General features: G+C 35.9%; 1 protein-coding gene across 1 annotated transcript in view; it reads right to left on the minus strand.

Moving 5' to 3' along the window:
- LOC134668035 (uncharacterized) overlaps positions 1-14,815 on the minus strand; it is a 68,864-nt gene extending 54,049 nt beyond the window's left edge. The window contains exon 1 of the mRNA XM_063525479.1: positions 14,684-14,815. Within this exon, the coding sequence (XP_063381549.1) occupies positions 14,684-14,758 (75 nt within the window). The 5' untranslated portion in view covers positions 14,759-14,815. The remainder of the gene's footprint in view (positions 1-14,683) is intronic.
- Between the last annotated feature and the right edge of the window lie 2,718 nt (positions 14,816-17,533).

The following is a 17,533-nucleotide window of genomic DNA, read 5'->3' on the forward strand; positions in this document are numbered from 1 at the left end:
TCTGTATGTCCTTGTAATGATCAGACATCGTAAATTTTATAGCATTTTCGGTGCAGCGGAGTGGTATTAACGGAATTGATATAAACAATTTGGACCCTAATGATTAATTAACGTTAATTACGTTAATATTAACCTTAATTTACCATTTCAGTTGGAATTATCTATACCAATTCCGTTAACACCACTACGCTGCACGAAAGATGCTATAAAATGTACGATGTCTGGTATCTAAAGATGTTGTCGTTGTCTCGATGGAAGAACGCAAATACATCGAGTTTAGACTCATTAATAAGGTCTTGAGAAGAGAAATACTTGATATGATAGACCTGTACGGATATGATGGTCGTATTTGTCTAGGTGACAGCGCGATAAAACGGTGTCCGTCTCTTTCTATCCCGTTATTATTAAAAGTGACAGTTGTTTTATCACGTGGATAAATGTGGATAAAGCGATCCATAATAATAATAGGCTTGCTGTATGTGAAGTACAGTCAGGAATAAAAGAAAATGTCACTATTTTTTTTAATTAAGTACTTGTTTACAATAAACTCATTTCAAGGAAAACCTATTTAGCCGCTGTTATCTCTTTATCTCGCTTTAATGTAAAATGATGTTAATTAACCCCATGTCACAATTACAACGTGTTAAATGTGTCTATTTATCATGACATAATTGCCCAGTCTGGCAATACAACTTAGTGCCAGACTAAAGACGAAAAATGTAAAATAACAAGTAATTTAAATGTAGGTACCTACTTGATCTTATCTTAAACTAAAATGAACAAAAATGACGACAGAGTACCTCTCAAGGGCCAGCACCAACCACAGTGGAAACGATGATAATTGATTTTAAACGTTACTTAGCAGTGAATTATTAAATGTCCCATACAATAAAATTTTGCTAACGTGTTACTTGGAACTGCAATGTTAACCAATAGGGATGTTTCCTCTACTTAAAATACATTATTTCACACCGTACACGGAATAAAGCACCAGATAATTATTAGAAAAACATAGGCAGCAGTTATTTTTAAGCACTATTTCTATTTAATATATCGGATTGAAATATAAAAAGTAGGTGAGTTGAATGTGACGTCACTACATTCGTTTTCATATAAATTCCATATTAGCAAATCGTTTTGACAGTTCTAAAAAAGAAGCTGATTTGACTAGTAGGAATGTAGCCTATTGCCGCAGCGATAGTGTTAACGACGCCGGACGGTTCCAACAATTTTAAGCAACCGACATGTAAAATAAAATGTAAATGCGGATATACTTATTCAGTAAGGATTATATTATAGTACCTTTGAGAGTCTTATAATCAGGTGTGGGTATGGCACTCTCAAAAGTGTGTGATAATATGGCCAATGTCATGTAAGTGTGAATATAACGAAAGATTGACATTAATTTATTAATGTATGTAATTCATTGCTGACAGTCGGCCCGATTCGAACTTTTGACACTGACATATCTAATCCATATCGTATCTAGATCGTAGACGTAATTAATATTTAACGTATCTTAAAGTTCGAATCTGGCCGAGTGTCTGGCCCGCAATAAACACATTGAATGATCTTACTGTGTGTTTGAGATGCAACTAGTCCGATCCGAATAAACGCACTTTAAAGTGCAGTATTAAGTCCGGTCGAGCAGCTTTGCAATTTGCGAGGCAAATAGAAAAGCAGCGGTCGTTGACACTGCCCTTGTATCGACGCCGTTTCTCAACTGTGATCACTCGTACGTACATAGATTGGTGGAATTTGTTGACAGATTGCCGTGAAAGTGGCTCCTTTTTTAGAACCTGGTTCAGGAATTCCCATTCGGAACTCAGTTAATTGCCCGTAAGTAGGTATTAGGTACTCTATACTTTGGTAGAAAAAAAATCATGTACCTGTGAGAACTTATTCCTGTAGTCTTTCATACTTGAGCACTTTCGATCCAGATATAAGAAGGTCGTAAATTTCGTTTTACTTCGAACAGTTAACTATAACAATTATTTCATACAAATCCATTGAGCTAAAGGTTAAGATTAAGACTACCTACATACACCAAATAGTATTTTGTACAAAAACCTTGAAAAATAATTAAATGACTTACCAAAACCAATTTTATTTTAAAATAATGCTTAAACTGCAATTATTCAATTTCGTGGCAATTTGACACGCTTTTCGCAAAGCAATTTGACGTAAACACGTCCCAAAAATCTACTTCTGCATTATTTGTGTATTTTTTAAAGGTACCTATTCCTTACGATATAACATCTGTTTTAGTGTTTGTAACATAACATATGTTATAATTTTTCCACAATTTAATAATACTTTACATTTGTCACATGATCTAACTATGCAGCCGTTCGCACGACCCTATTCACAAACGAAACCGCACAATCTTGCATATCGTGAGAGCATTTTGCGCAATATCACCTAGACTTTGGGCTTAGCAGTTAGTGTTTATTAAGATTTGACTTTGAGATGGTATATCGGTCCTAGTAATTGACGATCAAATAGTGATATGTACCTACTATATAATGCTATGTTTCTCAAAATTGTTCAGGTCCGGCTATAATATTAATTTTACCACATATGTAGGTACCTACACCTACGAATAGCTGGGTTACCGTAAAATGTGCCCACTTTGCTCCAGATTTTGCACAAAAATTCGAAGTTTAAAATTATTAAATTAAAGATACATATACACGTAACTGTAGTAGGTATCTTGATATATTATATTATGCCGATTTAATATAGACCACCACTAACCGTCATGTTGTAATTATTGTAAAATGATTTTGTGATATTGTTTATACCTACATAAAATCGGTTGGAGCACAATTAACGACCGACGATTTTGACGACCGGTCTGGCCTAGTGGGTAGTGACCCTGCCTGCGAAGCCGATGGTCCTGGGTTCGAATCCCAGTAAGGGCATTTATTTGTATGATGATATAGATATTTGTTCCTGAGTCATGGGTGTTTTCTATGTATTTAAGTATTTGTATATTATATATATCGTTGTCTGAGTACCCACAACACAAGCCTTCTTGAGCTTACTGTGAGACTTAGTCAATCTGTGTAAGAATGTCCTATAATATTTATTTATTTAAAAAGTGGGAAGAAAAATAGGCATATTATGTTAGGTATTGTAATTATCAAGATTTTTTTATTTAAATTTAATAACCTTTTTACACTTTATAGGATTAACCAGGAGCATATTGCGCAGTATCATCTAGACTTTGCGTTCAGCAGTTAGTGTTTATAGAAATTTGACTTTGAGATCGGTCACAGTCGGTGTTGGTGATTACAGTTATAGATATTATGAATAAGTACCTACATATACTCGTAAAGGTTTACCAAAATAATAGTACTTAAAGATCTAATGGTAAAAACTAGATAAATAACATACTTTTTAAATCTTATTTTGTTAGATGAAACTCTATTCTAATTATTTTTAAATATATTAACTCAAGTTCATTTCTGGTTATTTTATTTTGGAAAATTTAATCAAATCATTATTTTTCAACTTCATTTGTGTGGATCGCATGTAAAGGTTGTAGTGAAGTTTTGAAGACATAAACCAATAACTCGGTTCTATCTAACTTAAAATGTTTTTTTGAGCTACCAAATTTTAAAACGGCATTTTCTAATTAGGCAATATTACCAGAAACGTATTGCAAAGTTGACAGCCTGTTGGCAAAGTGGCATTTGGCCAACAAGTGCGTAAAATCCTACGCGACAAATAGACCGAAACTATGCAAATTGACCTTACACTTCGACCTAGAGGTGTTTTCTCTTTCAAAGCACATAGCAGTAGACAATACAAATAACACGCATTAAAGGTCTTTAAATTGTAGAATGACGAGGTTTGAGTTAAACATTGAATGCATTTAAATCCGATTATTTATTATAAGATTTATTAAAAAAAATACAATTTTAGTTTAGTAGTAACATAACACATTTTAAGTAGAAATTAGTTAATTATTATTCCCAAAAAACAAATGATTAAATTAAACAACAATGGGGTCTTGCCCAATAACAATCTAAAAAGAAAACGCCAATAGAAAATTAAATACTTTTACGTAATTTACGAACTTTTAAATAATTATTTATCACGTGATTTTTCATAAGTACCTAATATCATTTTTATTTTATTTTGAAAAAACTTACCTACCTAATAATTTTACAATCCAAACTTGCCAAACTTTTTACAAATTTAAGGATGACTCACGTTAGGCAGCCGTGTCCGGGCCGGAGCTTCCGGCGCATCGTATTGTATGGAAAGCATCACATGATCGCGTGTCATGTCATACAAAATACAAAAGCAAGCGCCGGAAGTTCCGGCCCGGACACGGCCCGGTCTAACGTGAGTCATCCTATAGACTGGTTCAACGGTTTATACCTAAGCGTGAAGAGGTAACAGACAGACAGTAACTTTCGCATTTACAATATAGGTATGTATTTAGCGATTATAATTAATGTACCTAGTAAACAAACATGTATATCTACGTGTTTTCTTTACTACGTCTTCGTTTCAAGTACAAAACAAAGACAACTTTCGCGATCCTTTTACGCTGACACCGCACAGCCATTCGTCAAGCCGCGTGTCACGACGATCCATTAACTGTCAACTCAACTGTCAAGTCCAGATCGATATAATCTTTACGACAATGCAATTTTTAAGGGGCCCACCGATTAAAAAGGTTAAAGGAACAAATTGACAGTTCCGAACAACTGACAGGCTGATATCGTCCGGCGAGCTGGTAAACTTTGGCCCCTTTACAAGCGTGGACGGACATTATTACAACAATCGCTGACAAAGTAAGGTATGGTCAGAAAATAAAACTAAATTGGTCCCTTAATGGCAGCTAACCCCTTAAATTTGGGTTAGAGTGGTTCTTACTTATTTTATCGAATTTCTCAATTTTCGCTAGGCATTCGATTATTATGTATTTTGTAAACATAAAAAAAAATTAAGTTTCGCTACTTGTCCAGTTGTATTTACAATAATTTATCTAGGTAGGTAAGTTGTATTTTTGGTATTGCTAAAAATGTGTGTACCTAAGTAAGTGTTAATCGTAACATATACGGGTAGACATTACATTTATTGGTAAACCAACCAAATACAATTTAGCACCTGGATCTGTCACTGAACGACCTGACTTTAACCTACATCATTTGATCATGTAATGTTTTCACCTATACCCTCACTCAACTTGCATCAGGAGCTATTTGAGCGTAGATTTGGTTTACTTTTATATAAATACCTAAAGATACAGACTATAATTTAATGAATTTCAAAATTCCGACTGTACAGTGACGTGTAGAGTGACCAGACAAATATCAGATCACGAATCGTGACCGCACGTAACTCATTTGTCCGTTTTGTAAGTTTTGTAAGCGCCGGCGCAACGCGGGAGAAATGGACGTGCTTAAAATTATGCTGATGAAAACAAACATGGCGGCTTTTTACAGCCATTACTTTCATAAACTATAGGGCAAAGATAAATGCAAGGGTATTGAACATTTATTTTTGATTAAGTTCGGAAATAATCGCTTCCGAAACTAAGGACAATTTTCCAAATAACTAGTTAACCCTAGTTACAAAAAATGAAACTCAGTAATGAAATTAAAACTTCAGCCTAACTAAAATAAGATTTCATTTTGGGCTTAGAAACACGCGAACTCGCCTCCAGAAAGCTTATCCCGAACTTAAGTTCTCATTTTAATTTTAGGTTAGGTACATTATATTTTAATTTTGTTATTTAATTTATTAAGTGTGTTTTAGGTTACTATAACACCACATTTTAAAACGACATGCTTAAATTTGGCATGAAAATTAACTATTTAATATATATTATGTATCTATATATGATAATAGTTTTCGTTGCTAAAAAATGATTTTATCAAAGAAAATAGATAGATGTATGTGAATCAGAATCAGAATCGATAGATACGGAAATCTAAAAATACGCACAATCACACTATTTTACATGTAGGTTTGTACATAAATAACGTAAATTCAGTTGCACGACCTAGCACCCAAACAGTTTCTAAATCCTGTCTAGAACCAAACTGTACAAATACATGTAACCTCACCTTTCATTGTTAAGTTATGGTCGATTCATATTTCATATCTGTGATGAAACTGTTACGTATCGAGCTGTAAATGTACTGTTTGTGGCGCTGGTGATTAGGGTGCCTAGCTATTAGGTTATGTGATTAGACATGACATAACAGGCTGGCGACCATTTCATTAGACCTTTCCTAATAAGATTGCACTTTCCTAATAAGATGTACGCAAAAGGCTCATAAAAGTGTACATCTGGAGCATAGCACTGTACGGAAGCGAAACGTGGACAATGACGCAACGTGATAGAAAGAGGCTGGAGGCTTTCGAGATGTGGTACTGGCGTCGAATGACAAAGATCAGTTGGACTGAAAAGATAACCAACAAAACATTTTTACGCATAGTACCTAGGAGAGAGGAGGAGTTTGTTAAGAACTATAATAGAAGAGGAAAGATGGCACCTGATACGACAGGACGAATTTATCAAACACATCATAGAAGGGAAAGTTGAAGCAAACAGGAAGAAGGGATCAAGGAGAGCGTACATGAATCAAAAAAAGGAAAAGATCAACGTCGTGTCGTATCGGGCTGTCAAAGAGAAGGCAGAGGACCGCCAGACATGGAAATTGCTCCACCGACAAGAGTCATACTCTTAAATATGTATATGATGATGATAAATAAGATTGCAAGTTGCTCGGCAGCTCGGCACTCACGAATCTCATGATTTGTGTCAATTGTTTACTCTAATCTATATATATAAATGCAAGTGTCCTGACTGACTGATTCATCAACGCACAGCCGAAACTACAAAAGCCAGAAAGTTGAAATTTGCACACCAGATTGCATTTATAAAGTGTACAAGAGATAAGAAGCGATTTTGAGAAATTCAACCCCTAAGGGGGTTAAAAAGGGGATGAAAGTTTGTATGGGGTTAAAGTTTTCTTTCAAGCTAGGAATTTGAAACTTCGTAAAAAGATATATTATTAAAATAAAAGAAAACTAATTTCAGCGTTTTTGAAAATTCATCCCCTAAGGTGGTGAAAAAGGGGTTGAAAGTTTGTATGGATATCAAAAATTTTTTCGAGTGGTGGACTTGAATCTTTGTATTTGGAGATATTATTAAAAGATAAGAAAAGTAATTTCAGCGTTTTGTAAAATTCATCCCCTAACAGGGTTAAAAAGGGGTTGAATTTTTTAATCCATTACAAATGCTTTGAAACTTCTTAGAAAGGCAAAATAGCCGATTACAAAAAAAAGGCATTGCAAATTCATCCCCCAGTGTGGTGAAAAAGGGGTTTAAAGTTTGTATGGATATCAAAAATTCTTTTGAGCACGGGACTTGAATCTTTGTATTTGGGGATATTATTAGAAGAAAATAAAAGTAATTTCAGCGTTTTGTAAAATTCATCCCTTAACAGGGTTAAAAAGGGGATGAAAGTTTGTATGGGGTTTAAGTTTTCTTTTGAGCTACGAATGTGAAACTTCGTTAAAAGATATATTATTAAAATACAAGAAAACTAATTTCAGCGTTTTTGAAAATTCATCCCCTAAGGTGGTGAAAACGAGGTTGAAAGTTTGTATGGATATCAAAGATTTTTTCGAGTGTGGGACTTGAATCTTTGTATTTAGGGATATTATTAGAAGACAGGAAAAGTAATTTCAGCGTTTTGTAAAATGCATCCCCTAACATGGTTAAAATGGGTTTCAAAGTTTGAATCCATTACAAATGCTTTGAAACTTCTTAGAAAGGCATAATAGCCTATTACAAAAAAAAGTAATTGCAACATTTTTGGAAAGTCAACCCCTAAGGGGGTGAAAAAGGGAATGAAATTCATCTTGAGGTGTAAATTTAATTTTAAGCTAGGAACATGAACTTTTTGCAAAAAAAGATATTAAATAAAAAACATGAAAACTAATTCAAGTATTTTTGAAAATCATCCCCCAAGGTGGTGAGAAAGGGGTTGAAAGTTTGTATGGAGATCAGATATTTTGTGAGTGCGGAACTTGAATCTTTGTATAAGGGCATAGGTACCTAATTATGAGAATACAATAAAAGTAATTTCTGCAACCAACATCAAAATCCACTTGACTTAAAACTTCATACAACGTGCTAAAAAAGAAAAGTACTTAATTTCAACATTGCTTGGATATGAAAATTATACGTACTAAAGATGTAAAATGTTGAAGATAAGATTCCACGCGGACGAAGTCGCGGGCAACAGCTAGTTATAATATATCTATCTTTTAACCGAAGAAAGCTAACAAAAAGCTTAAACAAATTATATATAGTTAATAAGTTACATTTACGCAAGATTACAACAACAGAGGAAAAGTTAATTTTTTTTTTTACTTTCTTAAAAATCAATTTCTTCTCGTTGTCAAAAGATAAGAATATGTAGACTGTATATATGACTTATCAGAGCTAATTATGACTACTCTACGTTCAAAAATGAATAGTTAGGGTATAATATTATTTTTAGACTCGGAGGAAATATTAAATTTTAGACCTAATTAAAAAGGGACTACGACAAAAATAACTTAAGTGTATTAATAACATCGATGGCGAGAGGATTATTATAATCTTGAAAAATTTGTATATAAAAAAATATATAATTATATAGTAATGTATATTTTTATAATTTATAATGTAGGATGCTAGTTTTAAGGTACTTATTTATGTATGTAAAGTTTCATTTTATGGAAGTTGCTAACTATGTTAACAAATGTCACTAGTAAATTCATCATTATTAAGATATAATTTCAATAATTCCAATCAGTTACGAATTGCATTCGATTTGGTTTATTTATTATTATGTCTAGCTAGCAACAAATTTGTTTATTTAATTTAACACAATTCGATATTTAAATCAGGGTCAGATTTTATCTAAGTGGAACAATGCCATAAAGTTTGGGTACAGTCCGCATCTACGTCCTCTAAAATATCTTGATACGCTTTGTATAATGAGAGTATTTGTGGCCGAGTGTACACATTATTTAAGTTTCAGAATATATAGATGCGCCCGCAGACTTGCCGGCTTACGGCTCGGCCACGACATCGAGCGACTTGCGACGGCGGGAGCGATAACCATAGGTTGGAGCGAAAGGTCCGATCGCTGTGTCACGCTCCAACCTATGGTTATCGCTCCCGCCGTCGCAAGTCGCTCGATGTCGTGGCCGAGCCGTTAGGGTTCGGTCTGTTGAGTTTCACCGTTAGGCTCCCTTTCCACTGAGGCAGAGACTGCGGAGATAAGCGGAGATGGGAGGAAACGAGCGACAATTAACCAATAGCATTGATTGTAATCCAGCGAAGCGGAGATGAGATCTGGATTAGGATTAGGCAATTCAAGTGAGTGAAACCGTTGTCGTATAAACAATTTTGGGCCCGATTCGGATTTAGAAAGAGACATCTTTTAGACATCACCAAGATACGATGATGCTCTCCTGACCGATTTCGGCCCCAGCGACTGTGTGCTCTGGACTAGGCAATCTTTAGCTCGTGTTATTAGAGTGTAGCTGATCCACTCTCTGATGCGCTCTTAGGTGGCTCACGTACCCTATCTTCTTGCTAAATACTCGAGCGCATTTTGGGCACGTCAGCACACCACCTACATAGTTGTAGGAAATTGAGGTTGGCGACCGAGCCTTAAGCTCATCACGTTTTTTGTCGAGCTCACTGCGGCGTTCCGTCTCAAAAATGTTAACTCTATCATTAATGAGGCGCCGCCATTCGGGCCGCTGCGCTGCCTTCCGCTCCCAGTCAGAGGGCTCTAGTTGGCATCTCTTCATATGTCTTTTCAGAAGATACGATAACAACATGTTTAAGATCTAACCTGTCAAATTTGACATTTGCGTGATTCTGGAGATACTCTTGAACGATTTCCACAAGATATGACTTAGAGATCTAATTCACATCTAATAGATATCTTACTCTATCTAACGTCAAAGTGACATTGGTTCCCCGAATTGCGCTGCGAAAGAAAACTAGTTGATATCTAAACTATAACGTATCTAGAATGGATCTAGTACGTGTCGTCTTGTGAATATCTTGAAGTTCGAATACGGCAGTTAGGTAATCCACATTCCAATCCTCTCAACTCCGCCTTAGTGGAAAGCTAATAGCTTTGAGGGTATAGAATTTTAAAAAGAGTAGTACATAGCATCTAACCCCCATCGCTTAAGTTTCATTCATCAATATATGAACCTACATATCTACACCTTGTAAACCATATCTTAATCGAGTTTTCTGCAACGTACAGAATATTTGTGACTTTATACACGGTGGAAAGATAAGTCGGGCCCTGGAGGGAAACTACCTTAAATCCTTAAGCTGGCTCATTTTACTTAAAGGAGACATTCCTTTATTTTTAAAAAGAAACAAAACTGCATTGGGTCTTCCTCGTCGTGATTGTGTGGGGGGGTGGGACAGTGGGGGAACATATTGCCATGTGTTCGGATTCTCGGCGCATGGCGTGTCCAAACCATCGGAGTCACCCTTCTGTACATTTTTCGGGCAAAAATCTGACTTTAAAACCATTCAACCATAACGCGTACCATTTCAACGTTAACGCGTGTATTTATTTACATAGGTACCACAAAGGTAGGTACTACAAAGTATAAAGTTCTAAAATCTTCAATTTCAATATCCTATACTCTGGCAAGCCAAAACTTTATCAGTAGGTAGATGAAGGCGCGAAATTCTAATGTTATTGTACATTTCGCTAAAGTATTAGTGTGAGCGAGACATCCGCACGAATGACAGCTAACTGATATGATTCTGATATCATTCAAATATCGAATTGATGTCAGTGCACGTTCGAATTGGCCTCAATAGTGTTTCTGAGCAATTATGTACTCTACTGTAATGTTACAGTAAAGTTTTTAATCATATCAGTACAATCACATTAATTCTATAGTTTTAAGAAAAAGGAAGTTGTGATTTTTACGATTATTTTTATAAGCTTATCATTATCATTCTTTCGGCGATCATCTGAAAACCTTGACAAGGTGAACGAGCGAAAAAATGTAAATGCTTTACCGATCCAATTATTTTACAAGTAAATGCGACCTCGATATGAGTAGGTCGTTGTTCCAAACAATATACCTCTAATGAAGTAGGGTTGCCTACAACAATTATTAATGGAAGCTCATTTTATTAAAATAGGTAATTATTATTTGATATATCACATTAAATACTTTTCATTTAATTATTTATTTGTATCTACTTGGATTTCACGGGCCTGTAAATCCCCTTGTTTTGATAGGTTTGCGTGGAAATATAACACGTAGAGGCCCCTTGGAGAGCTTTAATTTTAAGAAGGCCTGCTGGAACCCGTTTACAGAAACCCATTTAATTGTTATTATTATACTATTAGTCTTAACCAATAAATGATTTAATACCGCGATCATCTAGGATAACCTAAAGCCTGATCAGTAATATATGATCACTGTCGCGCTGATGGCGCTGTTATTCTCATGTATAGGGTGACAGTTCAGTAAAGTATAAAAAATAGGTCCAGTGAAATTCCGCACATGGCGCGTGATCATATATACCTGGTCAGGCTTTACATTAAAACTTGTTAGGTGTATGAATATGTCACCGGTTTTCAACCCGACCCTTGTGGCAACCCTATCGGTCGAGGGATCGAGAGAAAAGGTCGCGCGCAGGCATTCGAGGCAGATTCGCAAATGGAAGCCGGCGACATTTGAGCTCTACCATCCTTCGCGATTTTCATTAACAATGTAGGTACACTATAATAAGTATTTATTTAAATTTAGAAGGACTTAATCACACTTCCTCAAACCCAAATAATATAAGTAAATAGTGTGTAAACAATGTGTAGTTAACCCCTATTATCTATGATTATCTATATAGTACGGCGCAAACATGTTGTTTCTGTGTCTCGGTCAAAGGTCCGTATACGTACATACTTGAAATTAAAAGTTGTAAAGAAATAAACCATTTCTACCATGATTTTACAAGCAAAATGATTTTACCATACCATAGTAGGTATATACAAATTTCGCTTAGTTTGGGGCTAGGTTGATCTGTGTAAGATGATGTGATGTCCCCAAATATTCATTAACGGCTCGATTCGGGAAATGAATTAGATGTCTACTAGACCTCAACAAGTTACGATATGGATAATTTAAAGATATTTATTTTGTAAGATAGATATGTCAAATTTGACGTATCCGCGATTCTCGGCTCATTTCTGAAAATGTATTAGTTCTCGTCTAGACCTCAACAAGTTACGATATGGATAATTTAAAGATATTTGTAAGATAGATATGTCAAATTTGACGTTTCCGCGATTCTGGAGGCCCTCTTGAACGAATTCGACAAGTTATGACTTAGATATCCAAGTCACATCTAGTCGATATCTAATGTAAATCTAGTTGATCTCTATATCGTTTCTAGATCTTGTGATTATCTCGTATGTATGTATGTATGTATAAACTCTTTATTGTACAAAACACAAAACACAAATTTATGGCACAGGATAGGCAGTACAAAGGCAGTCGTTTCCCGAATACGCGTGTAACTCCCGATTGAAGAAGGTAGAGGTATTAAATATAAGTTTAACGTATAGTCTGTCTGTGACATCGTATCACAGATGAATTGATTTAATAATTAGTTTAATTAGAGTGCGGTTATTTTTAAAAATTGGTTACTGAAAGGTGCCATATTGTTAGGTTTGGTTACTTGGACACCCGCAACGTCAGATGCAGAGCCGGCCTCTAAGATGGACGTACGCTCTTCTTGAAAGTCTGAAGATCGTATCGGTCTGGAAATTCACAGTTTAGTTACATAGCTTTGCGAGGCAGAAAGTTTCTGGAGAAACGCACAGTTGAGGACTACCAACCATCTAAGTGGTGAAGATGGAAATGTCGCGTAGAGCCATGGCGGAAACAAACGACAGGATTTAATCCGAACAGATATAATATTCCCCCCCAATTCTATGACAGTTGCTGCATTCACCAATTCTCGGGATTAGGTAGTTGCCAAGTGAACGCCAAGTCCCAACTGTTTGGTTTGCATGATGCCAAAAGGTTATTTCGATGGTAACAGAGTTCAATTCAAGTAGTTCAGGCTAATAGCACAGTAGTGTCTGACCTCCTTCCATAAGTTCCTGGGTGAGTGACAGTCGCCTCGGGGTCTCTATCGCACTTCCTTTTCCTAGACGTGAAAAGTAAGCCACGTGCTCACGTAGTACTCAACAATGAAGTATTGTGCATTCAGACCTCTATTGAAGTAATGCATTGTTATGTCACGCGGAAAGGTAAAATTTAGATTAGGTACAGCTTGGTTCAGAGAAATAAACTGCACCTATCTTCTTCTGCCACGGCCTGGGGTCCAGGTGATAATTAATCCCAAGAATTGACGTAAGCACTAGTTTTGACCTTTTAACCCAGAAGGGAAACTAAACCTTATTGGAATCAGTCCGGTTTTCTCACGATGTTTTCTTTTACCAAAAAGCAACTGGTAAGTATTATCAAATGATATTTCGTACATAAGTTCCAAACAACTTTAATTAGTAAAATATGGAGAGACAGGAACTATTCGAACCGCACTAAAATACATCTCGTCCGCACACTTGTCTTCTCCATATTTCTGTATGGGGCCGAAACCTGGACGCTGAAAGCCGCTGATAGGCAGAGGATCGATGCTTTCGAAATGTGGTGCTGGCGCCGTATGTTAAGGATTCCTTGGACAGCCCACCGCACAAACGCTTCGGTCCTCAAAGAACTCAGAATGGAGAACACCCAACGTCTGTCCTCTATATATCTACACCGTGTTGTTACCTACTTTGGCCATATCGCACGAAGAGGGGCCAACAATTTAGAAAAACTAGTGGTGACGGGAAAGGTCGAGGGTAAAAGACCTAGAGGACGAAGTCCAAAGAGATGGTCGGACCAGATCTCCGAACAGCTGGAGCTACCTGTTCCCACCGCCTTCCATCAAGCATCAGACCGCAACAGTTGGAGGCAATTTATAAATCGCAAGTGGAGTCACGATCCTCAGCAATGGGGGAGCGATTAAGAAGAAGAAGAAGAAGAGTAAAATTATGACTGTTACTGGGAAGTAATAGCACAATAAAATTATGAGGTAAAAGCGAGACTGTGGTAAGTAATTATCATTTTTATCAACATAGCTTGTTTGTAAACATTCACTCCGCCCTTTGATTTGAACTCGGAGTAAAGGTAATTATCATATTCTTGCTTTTTTTCTAGTCAGGATAGGTTAAAAATAAAATAATAATGTAGAGCCAAGCTAAAACGTCATGTACCGATAGAAATTCGACATTTACGTTTCGACATTTGCAGATTTTGTAATTACAAAATATGTGAAAAGTTGAAGAGCAATTTGCCGAGGTCTCATGAATATCGTTGTCATATTTTTGTTTTATTTGGTAGATAGGTCCTGCCAAACCAATAATCGTGTCTTACTATCAGTAAAAACGCGCCAAATATAAAATTTGCTCTCCAAGATTTTTTTCAATTTCGTTCCTACTTGTATTTTAATGACTAATTATTATAGTGTACCTACGTATTATATAGAGTTAGAAACTCTAACGTTTCTTAGCTAGAGTAAACATGGGGTGAATTATAAAAATGTTCATACCTGTGCTTGTGCAATTACAGCCAAATATAAACACGCCACCGCCACACACACTGACAAAAATTGTCTACAACCCATTATCACTTTCCACTTTACAATAACATCCCCCACACGCAAAAATATACTCTCTGTGTCTAATTCGATATCTTTATAGCTACCGGTAAAAAAATGGCATTATAAAAAACAGATAATCTTAAAAAAATCCTAACACTTTAATCGATATTTTCTACGGTCGCATCACTAGTTCGAAATAAAAAAGTTCGTTATTCGCATTCGATTTCAATAATGAGCGCGCGCGCTCTGCCGAGTGGTTCGTAAGACTGGCTGGCATTTGGTAGTGTTGTGGCTCCCACCCAGCGTTCGTCCTTGATCGATACATTGTTCTATGGTAGTTGAGCATCCGCGGGTAATCTTGAGTGCATAAATTTGCTGTCACATGGTATTTTATTGGTTGCAAATGTTGCAATCTTGCGTGTTACATGCGCTAATGCGTTGATTTAGATCTAAATTTCAGAGGAATAATGCGAGGCTGAGGCTTTGAATCTAAAATAAATAAACATCGAAACTAAATCTAAACGAGCAAAACTTCCGTGAGACACACACATATTAAATATATTTAAAACGGGTCACTCACGTATTTTGAGTTGAAGCTCCTGATGACCCGCCTCGGTACGGAGTGTCGAGCGTTTTTCGACTCAAAATACGTGCACTGAGAGAAAAATCATCACCAGGAATTAAAAAACAGTTCTGTACTGGGGGAAAAAAATGAAGTTTTAGTAATAATTATGGACGTTTCACTATTTCTGTAAAGTTTATTTATTTCTACAAACAGCTCAGTAATCCCAAATATAATTTCAACAAACAAATAATAGAAATTGCAAGAACTAATGGAAATTGCAAAAGTCAATTTGTTCCTATTAGTTAACTCTCCTTGTCCCCGGATTAAGTTTATTTCTGTAATTCTAAGTGTGTTTTTGTTGTACTTTTCTCTCAGTGTGAGTAACCCGTTTTTATATTATTATTTAATAGGTATAAATATTGTTGTAAAAATTAGGTATTTATAAAAATATACCTAGTCAAAAGAGATGTTTATGCGATGAGTGTTTTATTCGAAGGAAGGTAACTAGGCAATTCAAAAATATATCTAAAATAGAAATATAAAACTTAAACATTTGTCTGCACAAAAAAGGTTGCAATCTACAACAAATATATTATAAATTAGCTGAATCACCTTTTATTGCGAATAAACTGTCATGCCCCAGGTATGAATTGCGATAATCATGTGAGAAAATAGGTCAAGAATGCAGTTTATAACGACCGTTATGAGTTCTGTTTATTTACATTTTTTTTATAAAATACACTTTTCCCGATAGGTATAAAACAATTTTTAGTGTTTTCCGGATCCGGTTCGTTAGTTCAATAATCATTCTAAATAATAGAACTAGGCAATATTAAAGTGAGTTTTTTTAATTGAGTTTTTATTCCCTTTTACGGTAAAACTGTCGTATTTATAAATAAATAATTATATCCGAGTACCTACAATTAGAATATAAGTACTTAAGTATTTATATTGCAATGATGTCAAAAGTATGTAGGTATTTATTATTTAGTAGTTGATATTTGCTAACTGACGGCGTATTCAACTATTGTTTAGGTAGCTTTTGACCCCGTCTCGTCTGACGTTGACACTCGATGTTTATGTAACCAATGTAACTTTGTTTTAGCCTACTCTTGCAAAAGGGAGGGTAAGGGCGATTGTGCACTACAATGAATTTTACTGTCCGGCAGTCTGAGTTTTCATGGTCCGATATGGCATGAAAAAACGGATGATTGGCTTGTGCACTTGTCCGTCTTTTTACTCGCAGGTGCGGCGTAGTGGCTGAAACACACACCCCCCTAGTCCGCCCCCGCCCGGCCAAGTCATGAATAATACTAATTCCAGACGCAGTGCACAAGCATAAACACGTTTTTCATAGCTGTCATCTCGGACCGGAAAAAAACTGTCCGGAATGGGGAAAAGTAAAATGTCGGACGGTAAAATTACGGCTAGTGCACATTGCACAAGCTACTATTTACTCGTACATTTAATGGCGTGCCATATCGGACCGTAAAAACTTGGACTGCCGGACAGTAAAATTCATTGTAGTGCACAATCGCCCTAATGATTATGAGTCTATTTAGATGATTCTCTACGTCTATGTTTGAAATGAGACAGTCCCTGGCCAAACTACATATTATTGATTATTTTTATTCTCAGGCCCTATTGTAGCGCTGTTTTGTAACTTAAGGTAATATTTTTTTGCCTAAGCCCAGGATATTAATTATGGGTTTATTTTGGGACTCTTATTTTTAGAACATCAAAAAAACCTCCGGAGTATACAAACCGATTTAAGTCTCTTTTAACCCTCATATTTAGCGTCTAATGATAATTAGTGATAGTATAGTATGGGATTTTGAGTTTCCAAAACATCCCGCTTGACGCGCTGTTCAAAATCCCATACAAAAATACCTAAACATAACGCAAACGCGAACGCTCCTCACGCCATCGAATGAAATTCACACTGGGTTCTGATTTTCATGGGAAAAAACATTGATTGACAATGACAACATTTAATTGCTTAATTAAGCATATTGTCTATTGTCACATGACAAATTATTTGTGCTAAACAATTAATTGACTAGCCATTCAAAGCGACAGGATGAAATAGTATATTTACGATAAGAATTCTTTGTTGTTTGATTATTCGACTGAAAAACTTCATATTCATAGCTTTGTTTTATCTTTGTATCACAAATCACAAGCCAGGCGGCTTATGGGCATAGTATGGAAGGCCATACTATGTGCGTGAATCT

This window comes from Cydia fagiglandana, chromosome 10, assembly GCF_963556715.1.
Source record: "Cydia fagiglandana chromosome 10, ilCydFagi1.1, whole genome shotgun sequence".
Taxonomy (NCBI): domain Eukaryota; kingdom Metazoa; phylum Arthropoda; class Insecta; order Lepidoptera; family Tortricidae; genus Cydia; species Cydia fagiglandana.